The following is a 24,747-nucleotide window of genomic DNA, read 5'->3' as shown; positions in this document are numbered from 1 at the left end:
TATACTACCTAAGAATACAAATGTTTAAATTCTCAGCAAGGCAATTTAGTAATGTCTAAATTTTACAAAAATAGTTTTTTTGTATGAAAAAACATGTTGTAGCGAAAAAAAAGCTTCAATCGTCAGAGGGTGGTTCTGACAGCAAGTTTGATGTAGATTGTACTAAAGGACTTAAAAGTATAAAATTCTCAATACTTTTTAAAATAATCAGAAAAATCAAGAATATTACGGAAAAACAATTTTGCAAAAACCAAATATTTTTAATGAGTGTTTGAATTTCTAATTTTGACAACAAAGGATATTCAAACAAAAATTACGATTTTAGATATTATGTTGTAATTCAAAAAGTATATCATATTATAGATTAATCATATTATAAATTTTCAAAACATTTAGACTAATTTTTAACTTTAGCTGGTACTTATAGCACTAACCCATTGACTCCGTTCTACTGAACGTTGGTATTGACTTGTATGTTAATAACTGTAATATATTAAACATGATAAGCTACTATAAATAATGCAATATTATTGACAAAAATTAGTTAAACCTATCATATTACTAATATTTATAAAATAGTATTAGAAATAGATTCGACAATCCGTCTAAGGTTAATATTGTATGCAAAACATATTCCTACAATGTCAAATTAAAATTATTTTGATGAACGCGTAATAAAACTAAAATAGTTATAACTCAGAACTATTATAGCTATATTTTTTTAGCTGAACTGATTTTAAATTTTTTCAAGTTAGTCAGTAAAACTTTGCTCAATCTTCACCATTTAAATAAACTTTTAGGCTCTGGTTAAAAATATAGATTAATTAAAAAAATTAAATAATTTCAAAATTATCAACTTATTGAACTTGTGATCTTAAGGTTTAAATAACTAACATAATTGCATTGTTTTATTTAAGTATTTTATAAATATTGAACATTTATTTAAAACTTGTATTATATTATAAATAAAAATACTTGAATTTAAAAAGAATTTAACGTAATAAATTGTTTAGTTTTTGAAGGAAAAAAATAATAAACTGATAACTATATTTTAATTTTCATCAAAATTTGATTGATATGCATACATTTAGTCCTCTATCTGCATTTTAGATTATAAAATCAAATACTTTCTCTGTTTCGTTTTATTAATAAATAAAAAAAAAATAATAAAACATAAACACATAATAGATTATAGAGGTTTGTACCTGAGAATTGTATTAAAAATGTTTAAACCTAAAACTTCTATGAAGTAATTTAAAATGTGAAGTGAAATATATCAGCAAATTATTATTAATTATGTAAATCAAATATTTAAATTAAATTAATATCTAGTAGTCTATACTCCATACGATATATATTTTTATACATATTTGTTTATCATCATCTATTTATTTGATATAGTATATTATATAGATTATAATAGTATTGCTTTAAAAATCGGAAAATATTAAATTAAGATGTCTGGTGAAATTATTATATAGGTAGGTATAATATTGATATGTATGGCTTATAATATACAAATCAAAATGATGCTATATGTACATAGAGATGTGTAAACGTTTACGATGAATTTTTGTCGTTGGTATGTTTTATATTTTGTATGGCAAAAATAGTAATAATAATAACAACAAGAACAACAACAATAAATATGGCACGATTACTTACACCGCGTAATAACGAAAAAAAAAAAAATAAATATAATATCACAGCTCTGTTTTTGAATTAATCATATTATTATACTATTATTATTGTATCACGTACTTGAACGTGAGCGGCGAATGCGGTGGCGAGTACTGGGATGGCGACAATCAGCAACAGATGGTTCATGGTGGTAAAAACGTGTGGCTCCCGACGGCGTGTCCCGCGATACGTGGTTTCGGTACAAATGACAGTGTCCAAATGCCGACTACCCTTTTATACCAACCACCGCCACCACCGCCGCCCACACCCCCGAGCAACCCCCTCTTGGATGACGCAAAGGGGGTGACGGCACGCGGTCGCGAAACCTATAGTCGCAAAGACTGCAGTACCGCGCACCACGATATTACAATAATATGATATTACTTACCTATAATATGTTGGTAAGTTATAACTTATAATATAAAATATATAAAAATATTTGTTGTGGGGAATCGAAACTTTCCGCCATAAAGTTAGGCCGCCATGGCTAGCCTTATTTTATAAGCACAATGCAGTCTTATAAACATTTAGTGTTTAGACTTATTTTTAATTATTTATTCAACGAACCTATTTACTCTGTTCTATGATGAGTACGTTGGTATCGACTTATAAGTTACAACAATAATATATTAATATATGATTAACTGTAATAATAATAATTATGTAATATAATATACGATATTATTGGAAAAAATTTGATCAATCTACTACAGTACTGATATAAAAATGAATTACTAATAGTTATAAAAGTAAATGACAAAATAACTCCGAAGTCAGAATAGTTTTACTGATTTGATGATTTATCGTTAAATTCATATTTAACACATATATTACAGTGACCTACAATGACGAGATACACTTGAAAGTTGAAGCCTACTAAACAGCAGGGCAAATTTCCCGGTTTTTTTTACCAGATATACTATGAATTGTATTCGTTTAGTATTGTTTAATATTGCCCAGACAGCCAGAAGTGGTGATTCTCATTTAATATAAACATATTTATAAATATAAGCAATATGTGTACCTATATAGTAAATGTTATATTAATTGCTTATTTAATATAAAATGTATTTATCTTAATATTATTAATACAGTAAGATGATAAGTAATATAATAATAAATTATTATATTTTCTTTAATGTTCATTGAGACATTTTTTTGGTGTATAGATTTCTGTTTGTGTGTCTTTAAATTAAATCGTTTGATGACGGAATAATTATATTATAATAATAATATTATTAGCAAGAGTTTAATATAATAGTGTGTAAGGAGACTCGGAGCCGAAGTTACAAATTACAATTAACGTTTTTATATTACCTGCTTTAGACGTGCATAGTTTACAATAAAAATCATAACCGCAGGCCGAGTTCACATTTGCCCTTGTTTGTGTAATAAGTATTATATACATTTTATGAGTTTACAAAATCCGAGAAAACCTTACAAAAAATTAGTTTAAAACTTAACCTAATAACTTAGTAATAAATTACTATTCTGATTAGTAATTAGGCAAGGCAATATTTTCAATATTACTTTACTTTTATAAAATTATAAAATAATATAACCCACCTATACATGAGTCTTTTACAAAACTAATAAATTAAAATATTTTATTAAATGGAAATTGTTTAAGAATTATTTTTACTTTTTTTTACTACCTATCATATAAATAAACTATACTGTTAGAAACAATAATATCAAATTTGAATATTATATTTCTTTTTAAAACATTCAATTATTTTTAAAAGTTTCGAATAATTAAAATTCTACAATATCCTAAATTTAGAAATATATATTTTTATTCTCAATTTGTATTTATAATACAGAAGTTTTAAAGAAAAATTTAATTTCTACAAAATAAAAATGATTACTAGGAATTCCATACAACATTTTTGAAGCTCTGAGCCCAACTTTATTGAAGACAACTTAAAGTAAACAGCAATTAATTATAATATTATTTTATTTCTCAAATATATGTATAAGTTAATCCAGGAAAACCCGTGTATTTATTCATATGTATAGCATTAATATTAAATATTTTTGTAAGCTAATAATCTAAGTTGTTGAAGCTGTACCAAGAATAAAAAATTATAAATAATAATTAATAAATATGCCTGACGAATTCGATCAATAAAATATATAAATTAAAAATGTTTTAATATTAAAACAATAAGTATAGGTATTAATCAGTAGGTAACTATCTGCGTTTTCATTCTTTATCATTCATCCGCAGAAGCTATTATACTTATACGTAAATACCGTGCATTTAATTAAAATACTGTTTCGCCCAGACCGCTGGCGGTTGCAGTCTTTCCGACCAGTGGCAAATCCACTGTGGGCAAAGAGGGCATTCCCCCCAATCGCCGTAGTTTCCCTTTGTTTTGCACTATGTTTAGCCAATTTTGTAATTTTGCCCCACCCCCAAAAAAAAAAATTAAGCCCTGGATCCGCTAATGGTTCCGACCCCTACAACGCAATCGAAACCAATTTCTGATCGAAGCTTACCCCACCGCTGAAACTGTGCGAGGAAGCCCCCACTAGTACTAATGGCTTGTATCCACGAGTGTGCTCGATATACGTCCCCTCCCCCCCTTTCAATATTATAACGCGTCATTGCTAGAACATCGACGTGTAGCCGTCCAGGACACGGTAGAGAATCGTCCTCCCGACTTAAGCGAGAAGCCGAGCGGTCAGCGCCAGAACTGTGCCACTCGCCGATTTATCCCGGAGACAATAATATGTATGGCTAATTTCCGGCTAATTCTATGTATTAATTCTCCGCCGCCTCGTGCGCAATGCTAACACCAGGGCCGGATTGGTTGGGCGAGCTACCGAGAAAATGTCGGTGGGCCACTTAAAGATTGGACCGGTCGTGTGAGTGTGAGTGAAAATAAATTCATGTTTGAAATACGATTGGCCACCTATATAAGCTCGTCATAATTATAGACGTTATTTTGGGCCTCTGAATATGTAAATGGGCCGCTTAGAAGTGAAAATCTCGACGGGCCGATACATACCATTCCGGCCCTGGCTAACACCGACCCTTCTTTCACTCTTTAATAAACAAGCCTATAGTTTCCGATGAGTATTATAATTTTGTACTTTACTACTAGAGCACTTATGTAACGGGCTCGTTCCGATTTGCAAAATAAATTAATACTTGCGTGACCTTCGATAGTTCGATACAGCCGCTCGTCCCGTGGACGTATGTAAACTCGCGGTTTTGCTCCACAACGCGTCATGTGTCGGTGGCCTATGCCGTGACCACCCCGCGTGGGTGAGCATATTACCATAGTGGAATTGTTTTTATTTCAGCCGCTTTCTTCTCAGCTTAAAAGGTCACCTTACGGCCTCCCCACACTTAAAAGGAAGCAGTCCAGTGTGTATCGTCGAAAGGGGCAGCTGTCTGCATTCGGGTTTTCAATATTCCCCGGCAATCCCCTCGCTATAAATAGTGATTAGGGACACCTGCAATCCAAAACCTCCAGACGCGATCTACCTATACCATATACCTAACGAATACGAAACCACGGCTTAACGCCCTTTGCGCGCTTAAAAACTCAACAGTTCAAAAATCGTTATTGTACTATACTACTATTATAATACCTATACGTCAAAATATATTATAGTCGTATTAAAGACGTTATGATTCTATTATAATTCTTATATACATCAATTTGTTCTATTGAGCTACTCTTAGAAATCTATATAATTCGATAATACAGTATGTAGGATGAATATTAAATGTATATAAGAAATACTGCGAGAAATATTTCCGTGTATAATTAGAATCAGGATAATAAATTATTATATTATATACATTTCAAATAAACGAACAAACCTCGTATTTTACTCAATGTAAATTTAATTGAAGTCATAGAATATTCATTATACAAGTAAAGTATAAAATATTAAAGTATAAAATAATTAATTGAATTACAATGGAGTATTTAAGACTTTCCAAAGGGTCAAATGGTATTTTGGTATTTTATATTCAGCAAAACACTTATAATTAATAAAAATACAATTTTAATTACATGCCTCTTTATTTATACCCCCCCCCCCCTCCCGTACGATAATCTAGTAAAACATGAAATTAAAAACATTATTATTAATGATTTATAATTTTAAAAATAACTTGCGTCGTTACACGAGTGTTTTTATTCATAAACGTTATGGATTCAAGTCAAAACAAAATACTAAATTATTCAAATGGATTAGGTACACTGCAGTTTAATAACACAAACGTTTCATTATTATTTATTGTCCCTCAAGAATTTGTAATTTAAGCATAATTATACAAAAAGCTGTTAGAAACTGCAGAGTTTCACTCTTTTAATGAAAAATCCTCTGTGTCTAGACTATTGTGTAGACTGTTCTCAGAGTTCAAGACCAAATTAATCAACTTGTAATATTATACATAAAACCTCATAAACCACATTTCACCGTTAGAATGGTAACAACAATTTTTCGAAGACTGACAAATTTTCACCGGAATGGCTAAAAAAACACCTAATAACCAAATACAATTTTTTACTCTTACATAGTATTTACTTCAAAATAAATTGTATGAGCTATATCATTCTTACTTACGATAATCATAAATTATATAACTATTTGGAGGTACAATATTCATGGAATGCATCCGTCCCACTGGCAACCGTTTTCTAGCGCGTATTCCAGACACTGGTCGTGGCCGTTTGACGCGGCCTCGTCACACGTGGACATGTCCCAAAGGCAGCCGTTATTGTGCGCGTACATTAGACATAGTAGGTGGCCTCCGGCCGCGGCTGCTTCGCATGTCGTGCTGTCCCACAGACAACCGTTTTCGTGGGCGTACACAAGACACGCCAGGTGGCCGTGGGCCGCGGCTTCCCGGCACGTGGTCGAGTCCCAGGGACAGCCGTGGTCGTGCGCGTACCGCAATACGTCGATGTGCCCACCGGCCGCGGCCGCCTCACACGTGGCCACGTCCCAGGGACACCCGTTGTCCCGGAGGTACGCCAGACACTCGAGTTGGCCACGGCCGGCCGCTTTCTCGCACACGATCCAGTCCCATGGGCAACCCTGTTCCCGGGCGTACCGCAGACACTCCAAGTGGCCGTTGGCCGCGGCGTTCTCGCACACCGACACGTCCCATGGACAGCCCCGGTCGCGCGCGTACTTAAGGCACTCGAGCCGTCCGCCGGCGGCCGCCTGGGCGCATATGGTTCGCGTCCACGGGAACCCGCGACTTTCGGCGAACGCCAAGCACTCCATATGTCCACTGGCTGCGGCCTTTTCGCTCATCGAGTCAGTTGTACCGTATTTGTGATGGTCGCCCGACGATGTGGCTTGAAACGAGATCGACACGAGGCATGAAGTGGTACTGTCATAAAGAGAGATTGCGGTTGACCCTTCAAAAAAAAAATATGACGTTCGACTATTATCACAAATACATTAAACAACATATTTGAGAAAAGCTTCCCAAAGTCCTGCGACTACTATTTGAATAAATACTTGTGGAGCTCAAAATTCCTACCACTATTCACACGAGCTGCTTAATATTAGTATATTCGATCGATCTAATATCGTATGTGCTGGTTCTGATTAAGAGATATAAAATATGTGATCGGCCCGGGTGGTATTTAACTTTTGATTTAAACGATAAATAAGTGACTGCAGTGGTTGGGTTGTGCAAATAAAGGTAAATAGTGCGACAGTATTAAAGTTTGCTATTCAGTCCCCTTTTAGCCTTCATATCCGTTCAGGCCATATCGTATACCTACGTTATCTTTACATTTACCATCATAGTTTAAATCAATATCGTCATCGATATTATTTGATTTTGTTTCGTTCTTCAGGTATTTCAACACATCGATACAGCATGGTTCTATTTCGATTTTTAACGTCTCCAAATCGTCATAAAATGTTCTTTCGTCGTCGTCGCAAACAAAGTACGCTAGCTTGGTTAGAGAAAACATTCTACAGATCTGCAAAACAATTAACATTTTAATAATATATTAGTATAGCAAATATCAATAATAAATAAACAATTAAATTATTTAGTCAAAGTGTTGAATAAGAAAAAAGTATTTGAAATATTTTGAATGTTCTATTGTTAAAAAGTATCTAAATAATATAATATAATACGATATTAGGTTTTCTACCCCCGCCCTTTTTGAACTCTCAGCCTATATGTACCATTTTCTATCGCTGCATATTATATAGTTTGTATAGTATATAAATATACATACAGATTACAGGATGTAACAAAAAAAACCTAAAATAAAATTTATACTAGTTAAACATAATGACAAAAATTGTAAAAATGATATGGATAATAAATAATTTAAAAAATACCTATACCAAAATATATAAAAATAATATTTTGAAAAAATTATTACGTTTCAAATTAATTTACTCATAAAAAATATTGATATTTTAAAAAAGAAACTACTCGACTTAAATAAACGATTTTACCATCAAAATGTGTTTACAAATTAGATTTTAAAATTGCTATTTTAAATTTTGTATTTTTCCAAAAAATTTTAATTTTTAATTTTCTGTAGGTATTTAAAAAAATATGTTGTTTTTTCAATATAAATGAGAGACGTAGTACGCTACTCGACATTTTCCACTTCAAACAAAATATATGATTATAAATATTTGTTAATAAGTAACCATTAATTGTATAATATATTGTATTCCTAGTGGGAATTAGGTAAATTTTAAATTTTATTCTATCGTGATAAACAAAGCGTTACGCAAAATCGGTTAGAAGATAAAAAATATCTGAACCCAACCCAAGAACAAATGTATGTTTAAAAAAGGCTATACTATAGAGTGTAGGTACTTGTAACGCAATCGTCCATATAAATTATTATTGGAAAAAAATGTTTAAATATTGATTAGAACAAAAGTTATTTCGATTGTCAGATCATTCTGTTACATTCTGCAGTATATTATGTAAACTATAATGCTATTATCAAAATTAAATTTACAATAAAAATAATGACAAGCATTAAGCAGTACAGGACCGTAAGGCACCACACGACTATAAAAACCTGTCAAAATTAAATGTATTGTCCTTACTATACTGTGCCGTTCGATGTAGGTTGTAGTTCTGCAATGAATGTTCACGTGAAAAAATCTTCAATGCGCTGGCGTGTCCCAGATAAATATATTTCTGGTTTAAGTTAAGGTTAACATAAAAATAATAGGTTTGATAACAATATTTCTAAATAGTGTAGGTACTAAATGTATAAATAACTTTTTAAACAACTATAAATTATTCAAGCTTGATGCAGCCTGAACCTAACCCTGGTCGAGACGGATACATCATTTCCGGGACAGTTTAGTGATACAGCCCATGTGACTATTCTGCTCTTCTACCAGATCCAAATTTTTTCCATGTGGCAGAAAACCAAAATATGTCGTCATACTTGTACCGAGCGACCTTCCTCTCTCCCCCCCCCCCCACCGGACAACGATGCCACCGTCTAGATCCGGAATATAATATTTAAAATACTGTGCAACATACCTAGCAACCGAAGAAAGGACAATCGATCCGACGTCATCAGGTGAATATGTATGTTAAGGTATTGTCTTGCATCTTTGCCCACTTGTTCTTAGTAAAGCGATGTACCACGTAGCTAACTATAGAAATATGGTAGACTTTAATAATACTCATATACAGGTACAGTGGTAGTTCTAGAGCTAGATTTTTAAGGGAGGGTGCAATCTCCTGCACAAAACTGTTAAGTATATACAGTATAATATACGTTATCCTTAACCAAATGTTCCTATTTTCTATATCCAGCGAGAGAACACGCTGATTCTACGTATCCTTATTTGACACCACATTTTCGTTGGCCCGCAGCGTATCTATCGCTGGACAGAGTATAAAATTTATAACTCAAATGACAGTTGTACAAAAAATATGATAATAGAAATTAATTTACAATAATCTAAATGCCACAAATAAAAATGGTATAAACCGCAGCAAAAATATAATAAGTCATCCATGTTTAGCAACTCTATAACGGTATATATTTCAGCATAATGACCATAGCTCATTTCGGATTGAACCCATATTAAATAAAAAATTTAAATTATACTAGGTATATCTAATAATCAAAAGTTCACATAGGACTAACATTTTAGCAACAATATCAGCGATAGGTACGTAATTTAAACTAATATAATAATAAAGTAATTCTTGATTCTTGTTGGGTTAGGTGTTATATATTACACTCTATAATACGGTATGTATACAATTAAATAATCTGAATACCTTTTATATATGTTGTGTCAATCAGTCCGTCACGTTTTTATTACCAAATATACCTAGTAGTATCGCCGATTTTATATTCAAAATATTTTCTGACAATATTTTATTAATACTACATTTCATCATTAAACCTACTACAATTAATTAGTATATGTTATAATAATATGTAGGCTACTATAGCAGCCAATGATAATTATAACACTGTTGACCATTTTGTTTGGTAACCAATAGAAATATTTAAATATTATGTCGATTTTTAATTAGGCAATATATTTATATAATAATAATATATTACAGCATTATAATAATCAATAATGTCTATATTTTATTTCAGAGTTTTATAGACTCTTAATTTACGTGTAAAAAAACGAACTAAAGCTTGTGCTTCGCCTTGGGGTTGTGGTTTGTTTGTAAATCAATAAAACAAAATGACACGCTATAGTTAATTTGTTAAAATGCTGAAAAAAAGTTAAACTTAATTCAATTAGTTACAAAAACAAGGAACATTTTTTTTTCAATGAATAAAGGATAATGTTTGTGTTATATTGTTGAAGTAATTTTTTTATTGACTTTTTATGATTAAAAAATCAACAAAAAATAACAAGTATTTTCTATTGGATTTTCAATTGTTACAAAGAAATGATAAAATAAAAATACTATAAAGTTGGCTAAATATACAAATAGTATCTTCATATATTATGAGGTTGAATACAAAAAAAAAAAAAAAAAATGTCTCCACAATTAATATTTACCACTTTTACTAAGACAATATTCTATACCCATAGTATATATGACTCCAATGAACATTTCGTGCAATATTCATGTAGGAAAATATTTCATTTGGTTTTCAGTTATGCTCCCCTCCCCCCCCCCCACTCTGATTTCCACCGACGAGTATAAAATGCTGGACAATTGTAACCAAACGGTAATTTGGCTGATAATATATAGTAATAAGTAATAACAAATATTCAATACGGTGTGTGTGTGTGTGTGTGTGTGTGTGTGTGTGTGTGTGTGTGTGTGTGTGTGTGTGTGTGTGTGTGTGTGTGTGTGTGTGTGTGTGTGTGTGTGTGACACGAAGTCTACAAAACACTTGAACTCGGAGTTAATAATTTTCCACGGGCTGATAGACAATCGAACCGGAAACGTGGACGTCTTCGACTAGGTACACTGGCCACCAATTGCAACGTACCCATACGCGTACGCGACGGTTATTGTATTATTATGGCAATTAAATGAAATAAATCGTGTCCGTCACGGCGGTGACTATTCACATTACGATCGCGATCGCAGCCGATCGCCGTGTGCATACCTATACTGTTTAAATACGGTTGTCCGAGGCACAGTGGCCGTACACGGAAGATGAATCGGTTACAAGCAACTACTGTGCTGCTAGTGGCATCGGTGACGGCAGTGGCGGCCGACGTGGCGACGACCGCTGGACTTGGTCAGGCGTCGCCGCCGCCATCGGATTGGTTCCGTGGCTGCGGAGCGGCCGACTGGCCGCAGTGCGTGGCCCAAAACGTGGCCAGGACGTTTAGGCTGTTGGAACAATCGGACCGATTGCAGATAGCCGACGGCGTACGTCTGGTCAAGACGACCGCAACGACCGACAGATCTGCCAAGTAAGTATATTAATCATAATTGTCACCCTGAAGTAGTCCAACTCAGTGGCGTATTTACGGGGGGGGGGGGGGTCCACCATTGACTCGTGACTCGTACATGTTAAATGTTGTGTATTTACATGATTAAGAAAAACAAATGTTATCATAAGAAACGAAGGATTTTGTAAAAAAAATTCGAAGCTCAGTTATCAACATTTTCAATTAATATCGTGATTTTTTTTTTGTTATGAGTTTGGTAGCGAAAATGGTTTAAAAATACCGAGTTTATTTTTTAATTCAAACATTTTGTAGTTTCGAACATTGCCAGTATCTACAGCCACTCCAGAGAGATTTGTTTTAACCTTAAAATCCTCAAACCTTTAGGAAATATTTTTATAAAAGTTATAACTTATAACTTATAACATAACTATATTAGATTCTGAGCGGAGCGATGAAGCTAGTGGTTTTACAATGGTGTTTATTTTTTTTTATCCTGTATATAAAATGTTGACCAGAAGGAGTGCTTCGATTTCAATACATAGTACCTTATATTTTAACAAATTGGATCAAGATGGTACTTTAGGGAGGTCATTTTTTGATTTTCTCAATAGTTATTTAATTCCACGGGAAAAACCAACGAAAAAATACGAAAAATCACCTAAAAATGGGATTTTAATTTCTAATGCTTTGTTTATTACCATAGAAATGAATAATAAAAAAAATATTTCAATATCAATTCAACTTACGACAGGCTATAAATTATAATACATAATAACAATATAAAATATGCAGACTGACAAACCGTCTCCGCTCAGAATCGTTTTTCTTATATAATTATATTTTATCATTGAATTCAAATTTAACACCATCGATTACAGTGACCCACTTATAACCTACATTGTACAGCAGAGCGACATCCACTAACCCGCTTTTTTTAAATTTGTTTTGTAAATACATATTATTTAATAATTAAAAACTCAAAAATTTTATATCGTCTTATAAATATAGTATATTTATTTAATAAAGAGTAATTGGATGGTAGGGGGGGCTTTGCCCCCGCAGCTCTGTTTTCTGAAAATTATCTGGACCCTCCCCATGACAAATTTCTAAATACGCCACTGGTCCAACTATAATAGACCCTTATACCTATCCTTGATAATATAATATAATAAAATAATAACAACTGGTGTAGATACTTACCCAATTAAATAGAAGCATACAAATTAGAATTCTATTATTTACTACCATAGACCCGAATCACCGAGTTAATGGGTGTTCTCACGGGGGTAGACGATGATGCCATATCTCCCCTCTCCCACGAGAGACCTATTTACTCCGAAAATAGTTGAATATGTGTACCAATGAAATTTCTGATGATTCAGTGGTTTTAGATAAAATTTCGAACATATTAGGGTTTTTAACAAATAACCATTTTTGGGGTAAACTATAAGTTCATTGATACTGCAGCGCAGTAACGTCACACTTCCTTGTAAGTATATAGCTACACATTATAGATCTGCTACTGACGGAATAATAGATTCACATTTTGTTACTCAGTTGTCACCAAACGTATAGTGTATATTTTATAGTAAATGGTTTTTTTTTATGATTGAATATATAAATAATAATATAATATGTCATGTGCAAATATTGTATTTGAATTTTTATATTGCATCTATAAAGAAGTTATATTATACCTACTTCTAATATTCAGTAATATAGGTATTTTATAAAAATTATTAATGTCTATTTATTTATTCCAAAATAGTAATTACAAATGTAATGAATTATTAAATTATTTTAAATGATAATAATAATAATAATTTTATTTAAATTATTAAATGAACAATAAATCTGTAATAAAATTAAGTCCGTTATAAAAGTGTACAATATGCATATTATATTATTTACCCGTGTATAGTAGGTACTGCTAGGTAGGTCCGCATAGGTAATAAGTTATTACTAATAACATAGGTACCCGTAAACATTGTATACCTACCTATAAAATCACGTAACTCTAAATCAATAACAACCTTTGTCTTGAAAATAATTAAAATAGTTTCCACGGCCTCACGAAATTGCTTTTATACTTTTACCACGCTACTATTTTAACATTAAATTCACTTTGCGCTGTTATTAATTGCGAGTTAATTATTGAAAATAACATAAAATCAATCACAATATTTTTTCCGTACATAACACAGCGATATATTCGAGAGAAATTGTATAAAATACTTAATACGTGTATGGGTGAAGTTATCGCAAGTAGTCATTTATAATAGTGTTAATTCCTTCAACAAATTAACTACAAGAACTAGGAAACATAATATAATACTTATATTAGTATACTGTTAGTAGTTTTCTCTAACATTTTTATTTTTCCTAAAAAATACTACACATGACGTCAGATGGGTTTTAATAAAATATAATATTTATGCAACTATATAATATTGTCAAACTTTGAAAATGTGCATAGTATAATATTATTACATTATTAAATACAGCTACATAAGTAGGTATATTAAATCGTTGGTATAGTTTAACTATATGTATTCTTGATAAGTGAGTTTCATTGAACAATACTTAATTAGGTACTAACTGAATTCGACTTTCTGCTTATAAGGTGATACAACGTTACAACATAAATGCGTTTTAATAAATTCAATATTATTCATATTCAAATTTCGTAATAATATTTTATTGTTACTGAAAATACCTACATATTCAATACCTAATCAATATTCGTGGTCCGTATAAGCTTTATGTACACGAGGTTTCTAATAAAATTCAAAGATATATTAAAGATTCTAATCATTCAAATTTTAAATTAAAAAAAAAATAATAATAAATAATACTTGTATATAGTTTGGAGAAAAAATTATTATTATTTAATTAAATATTGAATTTAGGTAGATACGCCTTAGCCACAAATAGCACGCAGAAAGTGTGTAACTTTAAGGTATCGGAGCGAAGCTTCAATAATAAATAATTGGATACCTATATTATATAACTATACATATTATAAAATATATATATATATTTATTGTAATGTTAAATGTAAAATGACTTACAAATATTTCAATTGTATTGACACTAGAAAGATCAAAGAGTATTAAATATGAAATGGCGTAAGCCAAAAAAAAAAAATCTATAAAAGTGACAATTTTCCTAAACACCATTAATTTAAATTAATATTATTACAATCACAGAAAAATATGAAAAAAAGAAAACATTTTAAAAATTAATAATATATTTCTTTCTCAGCATAATAATGTGTATACAATATCAAACGATAAAAAGCATCGTGGTGACTATATATTATAAATACCTATTGTTGGATATCTGGACATTTGTTATAACTTATAACTTAAATACTGGAAAGAGCACTATTTTCGTTTATTTATTTATTGATCAAACCATATATTTTAATAAATGAATAAATTATAGAGTTACATTCGAAATATACAAATTATATTAATTACGATAGCATCAATCTACATAAAATAAAATAGAATAGAAACTAATAGAGAGTAGGTACGAGAATATGATTAGTTATAATTAAATATAGAATATAGATTTTTAGTAAAAGTGGACTGTAAGATAATCAAGAGAAGTATTTCCTCGAAATGATCTTGTGCATTCAAGGAGGAAATGGGGAATGTCACAGATTTACCTACTATAATTAATAGCTATAGTGTAGGAGCATATTGAAGAGTCATTAAGTATTTTTAAAACTGTTGACATCGTCATATCATTTTTTTTCCAAACCTCAATAAATAAATTGATAATAATTAGATATTGGATACAAAAAAAAATCACGTTTTCGAATAAATAACTAAATAAGACGTAAGCACGTATTTTTGATTCTCAATATTATTTAATAAAACATACCCTTATGGGTAAAACTTTAAACTTAATTCGATTCACCTACCGCTGGCCGTTACCCATAATCCACATGATATACAAAAAATAAGTCCCAGTAACTCAATATGAAAATCAAAATATGATAGAACTTACTTTTGCCCTCTTACACTACTATATAAAATTATTTATATTGTGTGCTTAAATAGAGTATTACAAACATTCTGATATAGTTATAAAGAAGACTACCTACTGAACTAAGTAAAAACTATTTTGTAAGTTACTGGTTTCAGCGATTCTATAAAATAAATAACAAATTTCACATATAGGTAGGAATACTCTGAATATTGTTTTGATTAGCTATTATCGTTAAATCATTTAATTTAAAAATTTTACAAAATGTATAAGTATGTAATTTTATAATCTTAATTTATATTCAAATTAACAATAACTATTGTCAAATACCTTATGTTCTTATTAATTTCAAGTCATAACTTTTAGTTCATACCGACAAGATAATACATTTTTTCAAACACATAAACAAGGTGAATCCTTTAAAGCCAAACACTAATCGTATCTAAAAGTATTTATATATAACGTTTTTGAAATTTTTGTTTACAAAATTTGAATTAATTACAAACAAATTTTTTAACAAGCCGTTTGTTAGTTAGATACATATAGTGGCGTACGCAGGGGTAGGGTTTTAGGGTTCTGACCCCCCCCCCCCTGAAATGTCTTCATTTAATAAAAAATCTTATCCATCACAATTTCAATACAGAGTCGATCAAATTGTTAGTCATTTTTAATAGATATAAAATAAATTGTTAAATATGACAATGACGTAGATATAGTCATAGTTTCAGTTTTTTGGCTAATTTAGAATATCGCTAAACGTCTGCCATAACCATCATAAGGTGTATCATCGTCCATCGATCATTACCAAGTTTATTACGACCCGAAGAGGCTCTATAGATGACCAGGTGTCCGGGTTGAACATTCGAGAGTTCTAAATGTAGACTAAATTTGAGACTAACTATAATTTGTTATAATTAATTATATAAAAAACTGTTTAGAAAAAAATAATGTAAATTATTTACTCAAGTGAAACCCTAACCGAACTAAAATCATGCGTACGCTACTAGATACGTATAAGTATTAAAAGTTTAGATGAGAGAATTTGAGTCCAAGTCCGGTTGCTTGGAAGGAGAAATATGGATGGCCAGCACAAACACTGCGGAGCGTACAGCATAATATACATTGTTGAAAAAAATAGCTATTCGATTAATAATTATGTTAAGGCACCCGGTGCCAATGCCATTTTGTCCTCAAAAATACACTGCAGGAATAACGATACCGTCTTGTAGAATCAACCAAATTTCATAATTTTTTTTTTAATTTATTGCTAGATGGAAATATTCTACAGCCCGCATCGATCTCTGTTTTTCAATATTTTATTCTCAAACTTTATAATATGTCTAAAAAATACAAGATAAAAATATTTTTTTTACACATTTTTTAATACAATTATTTGAAATGAATTACAAAATCAGACATCGATACGAGCTGTAGGAAGTCTTCTTCTTTCAGATAAAAAAATAATCATCAAAATCCGACAATTCTACAAAGCTTGAGAGTTATTCCCGTTAAGTCATTTTTTTCGATATGATACCCCCTATCAACCCCCCCCCCCCCCCTAAATAGGTATCGGGTAGTAGATTAGTAGAAAAGTCTTATAATTGAGGTGGCAACAAAAATATAAAATTTAATTTTCAAATTTTATAAAATTGTGGAAAATTTGAAAAACTGGCACCGGGACCCCCTCAATACTTTTGCATATTACTCAGGCTGTAATCTTCCGATCTACTTGAAATTTATAAAAGTATCATCTATTGATCAACCCACGTAAATATTTCGATCGGTTCATTATTTTAGGCTGTATAGAGGTCGGTCCATTTTTCCAGTGGCGGCTCGTCAGGTGAGGCATGTGAGGCTCAGCCTCATCTAACTATTATAAAGAAAAAGGATGTGTATAATCATAATTATAGTTATTTCCAATCGACTTTAAGAATATTATATTCAATAATGTAAACATTTTAAAATAGAATTGCTTTATGTTATTATATATTATTACCATGACAAAACAAATTTATTTTGTCATGTATAATACTAATATTGTCATAGTCGCGGTCTTAGAAGATATCTTCTAAGACCGAGGTCATAGTACATGATATATACTTCGTCACTTTTATCAAAAACCACGACGATGTTCGTTGAACGATAGAACGATCTCGACGAATACCGAAGAGTGCCGACAGGCTAGTAATATTTAGCCTCAGATGAGTCGGATAGCCGTACGATTATAAAATATATCATAATAGTGGGGTAAGTCGGAATTTTGTTATGAAACGAGGCTGAACAATTCGGGCCTCAGAGTTTGTCAACATTATCCATTAGTCTTTTGTCGAAGCGACGTGACTTCCACTAATAGAAATAGGAACGGAGAGGTTGTCATAATGTCGTGTAGTGTAAGTGTATAATACCTACCTCTATAATACTTTTATAGTTTTATCACAAACTAAAGACATTGGTTCTTATCAAACAAATAGCAATGAACATATTATTATTATTATTCAATTTTTTATTTTGTGCTTGTACTATTGTAGAACCGTGAGAGTATTCAATTGATTAATAATTTATTGTTTATCTGCTTCATACGATTCACTGCATTTTTCGTAAAATTACATACTTAGGTTAAATACGAGTAGGCCGTCTCGTATAGGTAATATATTGATTATTGACGTCGTCGTTGGCGTAATACTTTTATATTATATTTCCGCTGTTAGTGACAGTTTGACAGGATTGTTTTAAATTTTATACTTTGTTATTCATCTCAATTTATTCACACATTAATTGAGAATATAATATACGTTATTAATTATAATAATCGCATTGTAATTTTATTTTCTTACAGTTATTGTGAGTTGTGATTACAATAATAATTATAAAGGTACTTACATAACTTTACCTATGTATTCTTGAAAAGCTCCGATTCAACGAATCCAAACAGAAATAATAGTCTATATATTAATTGTTAATACTCAAATACAATACAAAATTTTTTATATTCTCGATTTACGAGTAACGGTAGATGAGTAAAGCGTTTTGGGATTCAAAAGTATGAGTATTGAGTTAAATGAAAAAAATGACAATAAAAACGACTGTTACAGGGAAATGCAGGTTTATTAAGGCACTGGCGCACTGCCATGGACTGTGGAGTTTTCTCTATAATTATCAGTGATCGCACGTGTTTAATAATAATATGTATTTAATGAATTTAGCGTGCCCTATGACTAATAAACCTAACATTTGTACTGTAACTCTGTTTTACACAGAACACAGCTATATCTTCAAAAATTGATTTATTACTATATAAAGAGCTACTGATGATAATTTAATTTTAATTTAATATAATGGCTTATAAGTAGCAGCATTATAGCTTCATTGTATGAAATCCTATTATCGTTATGGTTCGTCATAAAATGTCATTAACTATGTTTATTAAATAGCTGGTACCGCTCTAGAAAATCTTATTGGCATTCAAAATCAATACGCTGAAAAGAAGCCTTTTCTGAATAATTTATACAAAACTGTACACGCAAAGTTATAGAATATAGTATTCTCTGATATCGAAACCTCTTTAACCCTAAGCCTCCGTAATTCTAAGCAGACTCTTCATTTTTAATATCTGATGTTTGTCGAGATAGATAGTTCTTAAAGTTGGAACCCATAATATGTTGTTATTATTTCCGAGTTCATTCCGGTATATGATAGTTGATAGTAATAATTAAATAAATAAATATACATACTACATAGGTACAGATTGATAGAAATAATACATTAATTCCTTACCAATTTACGTGTAAATTTAATATGTATAAATGTACATATACTAATAATTAATAATTTTATATTTAGGTACGGAAATCATACTTTTGACCTAATCAATAGAGTGGTTTCATTCGTCGATAGCCATTCATTGCAAATTGATCTATGGACACCAGACAATAACGTCACCACCGAAGGTATGCTGCAGTAATGTTTTGATACATTATACACGTTCTCAATTATGTACATTTATTTACAATGATTAACACGTATTGAAATTCCAAAGAAATGCAAACAAACTGATATTAATGATAAAATGTATTATGCATAACCTCCGCTAAGTGCTATTACGTATCATAAACAAAATAACATAAAATATGTATAACGCAAATAAGTATAATAATTTCTAATTTCTATGATAATAGAATTATTATACTTCCAAAAAAATGACTTATTCTGTATAGTCAATTGAACTTTGTCTATTGTGTCTAAAGTTGTGCATGGATATAATATAAAAAGGACTGCATAGGTCAATAACGTATACATTGTAAAGCCCAGGCCCGTCAAATGCAGAATCCAATATGAATATAATAAGATATAATGAATCATGCAATACTATATATATTATGTACATTAAATTAGATTAGTTTCCGAATATCGTATCGTTTTTATGAACAGATAACATGCAAAGCCCCTTGCTCATCGTAAATATTACTTAAATATGCAGCGTCATATAGGATGGTAGTTAATGTTACAACGAAAAACATTAAACTAATTTAACGATCACTTAGAGATGTCGCCAAATAATAAAGTGGATTCATACCACCATACAATTTTTTTGACGAAACATATACCTTTTTTATCCATGTACGGTACGATTCGAACCAATAAAGCCAATAATGCGATGTGAAATCTAAAAATATATTTAAATTTTCTATGAAGTTTATTTAAAATCGATCATCACACTTACTAAAATGTAAAAACTGGAGAATTTTTAACCAGTGATTAATAATTATACCGAATTGATACAAATTGTAAACTTCATAACAAGTTTAAATATTATGTTTTTAGATTTGATAAGGCATATCTATAGTTTTGTCAATACGTCGGATAACAATTTATTGGTTTTTATAAACATAACTTGTCGACTAAGATAGGTAACATGCGCACACAGATGCATCCAGCAATTATTTTTTATATTTTAAGTCACACGCACTAATGGTCACTTACTATGCACATATTCGCAAGGCGCAAATATTTAGTAAATTGCCTATATTTAAATCCTTCAAAACGGTCTGTATCAAATCTTCTTGACAACGTTGTGTCGATCTAATACAACGATCATATCAAATAATTCTCATTATGAGTCACAGACCTCAGTCGTAATTATGAAATATAATATAATTATCCAAACATAATTCTTACCATACTTTACTAAAAATGTCTCTCAAGTTACCCAACAATATTCCAGATAATCTGAAAGAAGTATAGTGTAGTAGTTTTAAAAAGTAACTAAATACAATTAATAAATGTTAAAAAGCTGAACATTTTAACTAGGTAATAAAAATAAAGTATTAGTTTGAGACTATAGAGTAATAATACACAAAGTACTGCAGATATTAAAAGAAGTATAGGTAATGACCGCCGTTCTTTTTTTAGGCATCCAAGTCTTTTAAATACATATTATTTTCTATAATCTACTCATAATAATATGCTATAATAAAATATACATTTAATAAAAGTATTAAAAATTAATAAGGAAACCCACAAAGTAGGCAATGTAATTGAAATCATATATTTGATATTATTATATTTTTCGTGTAGGTGGTTCTTACAGTAATACATTTCAAATTAGTATTCGTTTCTATTTATTACACAGCAGGAGGGTAGCAGATTTTGGAGAAAATATAGATTTGCCGCTCCACCGTGGAGAATCTAATTTATACAAAAATATAATATTGTATATTATAATAATATGTGCGTGTTTAATGTATATATTATGATTTATGATTTATGGCACAGTAATCCTCAGTATTATTATATTAAAATTATGTGGGGCGTGTACATAAATATATAAATAATTCTATAACAATATATTAATATAAAATAAGAAAATATGTTAAATTATAAAATATAAAAAAACATTTCGAAATGTTTTACCATCGTAATTTCATCAAAATCACTAATATTATACCCTTTGTCAAAGTTCAATATCGGAATATTTCTCTTGTGTGGTTTCAATAAATAGTAAATTAAAATATATTATATTACAGTGGCCTGGCGGCAGCGCACACCAAAGCTGTGAAAAAAAATGTTCACGTTCTACGGACTGCATATCCACTGGCCGCTCGTTTTCCCCTGTTTTGGTGTGCGTCCGGCCATTGTGTTAACTGTTAATTGTTATACCCGCATATACTTACCGATCAAAGCATTATAGAATAGATTAAACAACACTGTCTCCCTTTTATTGATGCATAACATAATATGGACAATTAATATAGCAATTCAACGTTCGAAAGAGTCTGTTTTATTCTGTTATATTTAATGTGAGAATAAACTGCTCTAACATCAAATGTAAATGTTAAAATATTACTTAGGACAGTGTTTCTAAACTTCTTTATTGTGGCGACCTCTACCTCACCTATTCAATGTTTTGAATACATTCTACTATTCTAAGGCACCTCAAAAGTTTTTTTTGTTATTTAAATTTTGAAGCTAGTATTAAGAACATTAAAAACATTTTAATGTGGGTGCCTACTGCCTATATAGTCTATTCATTTTTAATCAAATATTGAAATAAAATCGTTATTTTTGTAAAGTGGATGGATTCGTGAATAATACATTTTTTTACACAATATGGACGATCATTGTTGCCCATTGCATTAAACGTTTAGTTGTTTCGTACACACAAAAAAAAAGTATGTTCAGAAATTAATTCATATATTTGATGGTTTCTTTTCACATATTACGGATACAAATGCGCGAAATGGAACTATATAACTATATTATATAAGTATCTACATTTCATATTTTCATCCTATCCTAAATTATATGTTGTATATATACAATTTGAGTTTACTCGAAATACAACGATAAAGCCAAAACGTACATGTCATATGAAATGCCTAAATATTACTCCTTAAAACATGTTATGGTCGAGCCCATTTTAACATATTTAAGTATAATAATATACAAATAAAAATATTCACAGTTATAAGCTATTAAAATAATATTGTACGTTATTATTAGGCAACATGATAGTAGCCATGTTATCAAAGTATTGTTTGGTAAACATTGTAGACGTTTATATACAATATACATAGACATAAAACACTATACCTATATTTTGAAGTGAAGTGAAATGTAAAATGTCACTTTTCTTTAGTCTTTAATATACCGGACCCCGGTGTCCATAATTTAAAATCATAATAACAACAGTTGTAGGTACCAACTACCAGCAAAGTTAGTTTATAGGTCTATGGTACCAGCTATATTATATAAGCCGCTTGATTACAACTTACTATAGCTGGTACGTAAACAAATTCGGGAAAAAAATTGCTGCTTAGAACCCTGTTTGATATGTGGGTACAGCCCGCATATGTTGTGAACATATTGTTGACGCGTTTGTTTGACTTTGTTCCGGCAGGCCGCAGACGTCATGCTTACCGGAGGGTGTTCCCGATCATCGTGGGCACGTACATGATCATGTCGGCAGTCCTTATACCGATGGGCTTCATGTTCATGTCCACGCTTGGTGGCAAAGCGCTGTTGGTCAGCAAAATGGCGCTAATGGTGTCACTGATGAGCAACATCAAAAAGATATTCTCGTACGAGTACTATGTGCCGCCTGCACCGGCGGCCGGTCACCACCACTGGAAGCGAACGCTGCTGGCGCACCGCACCACCGCCGGTCCGCTGTACTCGTCGTACACCGCCTACTGAAAACGCAGTAATACCACAACACGCGGGATCAGATTTCGCGCCGGCCCTCAGCAGAATATAAGCCCGTCCAAGACTCGACCCCCTGTGAACTTAATATTATGATCGTCTACGTTATATTATTATAATATTATGTCGCATGAAACGAGTTTGTGTGACGACGATTCACAATAATTTATATACCTATATTGTTTTTATTTATATAATATTTAGCCGTAGATAGTACGTCAAATATTGTACGTGATATTTATTTATTTAATTTATTGTCAATATATATTATGCAATGAACGTATCTTATACATTGAACATTATGTTTACGTTGATTGAACTGCATCCCAATATTATATTGGCACGTCCTACTTGTTTTTGTTTATTTTATTAAATATCTATCTGCAGACTAGTGGCCGCTTGCTTATTGTATGCGGGATTGGTAAATTGGGTCCCGGGAAAAAAAAGTAAAAATTATGAGTGCTTACATTTATAAATTGGGAATACAGAATAGCCAACAAGAACAGCAGAAAAACCGGAATATTTACGCTACACTATAATAGTTTATGAAAAAATTGATGATGTTTTTATTGTTGTATTTCATAAAGAAATTGTAATAAATAAATGTATTATATTATTTACAAATGATTTTACACATTTTCATAAAATATTTATATTTAGGTATATAAGTTTCAATATATTACTATCTTGGTTCTATTTAAAGACATATGAAGTGTTCAACCTTTTTTCGATTTATGTTAATAACATTTTGGTTTCTGGGTTGAAAACCTTGAAGTGCATACAATTATACAAGGATTTTTGTAAGTTGTTTAAAAAATAGTTTGAAAAAATCAAATATTTATAATCCGAATTATTTGTACCTCGTCATTGAGTAAGTCACTGTAATGTATACCTATGTGTTAAATTGTAATTCAATGATAACTCATTGCATATAAAACATGATTCTAAACAAAAATTATCGGTCTCTCTATATTACTATAAGTATATTTTATGATATATGTATATTGGTATTCAAATTATTTATTGGGTTAGGATGTGCTTAATAGTTAAATGGAAACCACAGGTAGGTAGAGCATTTGGAAGGGTCGTCTCTTGTCATTAGAAGGCGATGGGTTAGTGAGGTGTATTGGCCTATTCTGAAAAGATTTATAATTGCTTCTTGTCTTCTGGAGAAATCTGACGTTGGAGGCCATAGGCAGTGGTGTATTTAGGGGGGGGGGGGGCGACGGGGGGAAATTGCCCCGAGGCGCCAATTCTGTGTCCTCAACGGGGCGCCGTCACCAGAAGTTATAACAAAATAAATTTTTATTTTATTGGATTTGTTGAAAAACTATATTAGTGATAACCGATAAGTGAAAACCTGTATCTTTTCTATAATATATTTTACATTTCTATACATATTTCTATATAATAATATATATATATACATATATATAGTGAATTTTATTATATCGTCATAAAAAAAGGCTAAAATCTAAAATTATAATTTGTTTTATTTGA

The 24,747-nt window shown here is 31.0% G+C and overlaps 3 protein-coding genes across 3 annotated transcripts in view; 1 reads left to right on the top strand and 2 right to left on the bottom strand.

Moving 5' to 3' along the window:
* Positions 1 to 1,884, bottom strand: part of LOC132943675 (corticotropin-releasing factor-binding protein) — a 40,161-nt gene extending 38,277 nt beyond the window's left edge. Inside the window, exon 1 of the mRNA XM_061012717.1 lies at positions 1,762 to 1,884. Coding sequence (XP_060868700.1) covers positions 1,762 to 1,827 — 66 coding nt within the window. The 5' untranslated portion in view covers positions 1,828 to 1,884. The remainder of the gene's footprint in view (positions 1 to 1,761) is intronic.
* Positions 1,885 to 5,914: 4,030 nt separating this feature from the next.
* On the bottom strand, positions 5,915 to 18,544 carry LOC132943274 (uncharacterized). Its single transcript, XM_061012194.1, has 6 exons — positions 18,430 to 18,544; positions 9,200 to 9,315; positions 8,752 to 8,845; positions 7,463 to 7,649; positions 6,271 to 7,073; positions 5,915 to 6,189 (listed from the first exon to the last, which is right to left on the bottom strand). Exons 4-5 carry the CDS (start codon positions 7,638 to 7,640, stop codon positions 6,310 to 6,312), a joined length of 942 nt encoding a protein of 313 aa, XP_060868177.1. The 5' UTR covers positions 7,641 to 7,649; positions 8,752 to 8,845; positions 9,200 to 9,315; positions 18,430 to 18,544; the 3' UTR covers positions 5,915 to 6,189; positions 6,271 to 6,309.
* LOC132943275 (uncharacterized) lies at positions 11,263 to 23,786 on the top strand. The gene is made up of 3 exons (XM_061012195.1): positions 11,263 to 11,574; positions 19,390 to 19,496; positions 22,946 to 23,786. The coding sequence occupies exons 1-3, from the start codon at positions 11,312 to 11,314 to the stop codon at positions 23,239 to 23,241; spliced, it is 666 nt and encodes a 221-aa protein (XP_060868178.1). The 5' UTR covers positions 11,263 to 11,311; the 3' UTR covers positions 23,242 to 23,786.
* Positions 23,787 to 24,747: the final 961 nt, after the last annotated feature.

Source organism: Metopolophium dirhodum, chromosome 4 (assembly GCF_019925205.1).
Source record: "Metopolophium dirhodum isolate CAU chromosome 4, ASM1992520v1, whole genome shotgun sequence".
NCBI lineage: Eukaryota > Metazoa > Arthropoda > Insecta > Hemiptera > Aphididae > Metopolophium > Metopolophium dirhodum.
The sequence above is the reverse complement of the archived record's forward strand: the minus strand, read 5'-3'. Positions and strand labels throughout refer to the sequence as shown.

Coding starts and splice junctions, on each gene's coding strand:
- LOC132943274 (XM_061012194.1), bottom strand. CDS start 7,640: ATGTTTTCTCTAACCAAGCTAGCGTACTTTGTTTGCGACGACGACGAA. Junction 7,074..7,462: donor TATTGATTTAAACTATGATG/GTAAATGTAAAG, acceptor TTTTTTTTGAAG/GGTCAACCGCAATCTCTCTT.
- LOC132943275 (XM_061012195.1), top strand. CDS start 11,312: ATGAATCGGTTACAAGCAACTACTGTGCTGCTAGTGGCATCGGTGACG. Junction 11,575..19,389: donor ACGACCGACAGATCTGCCAA/GTAAGTATATTA, acceptor TTTTATATTTAG/GTACGGAAATCATACTTTTG. Junction 19,497..22,945: donor CAATAACGTCACCACCGAAG/GTATGCTGCAGT, acceptor TTGTTCCGGCAG/GCCGCAGACGTCATGCTTAC.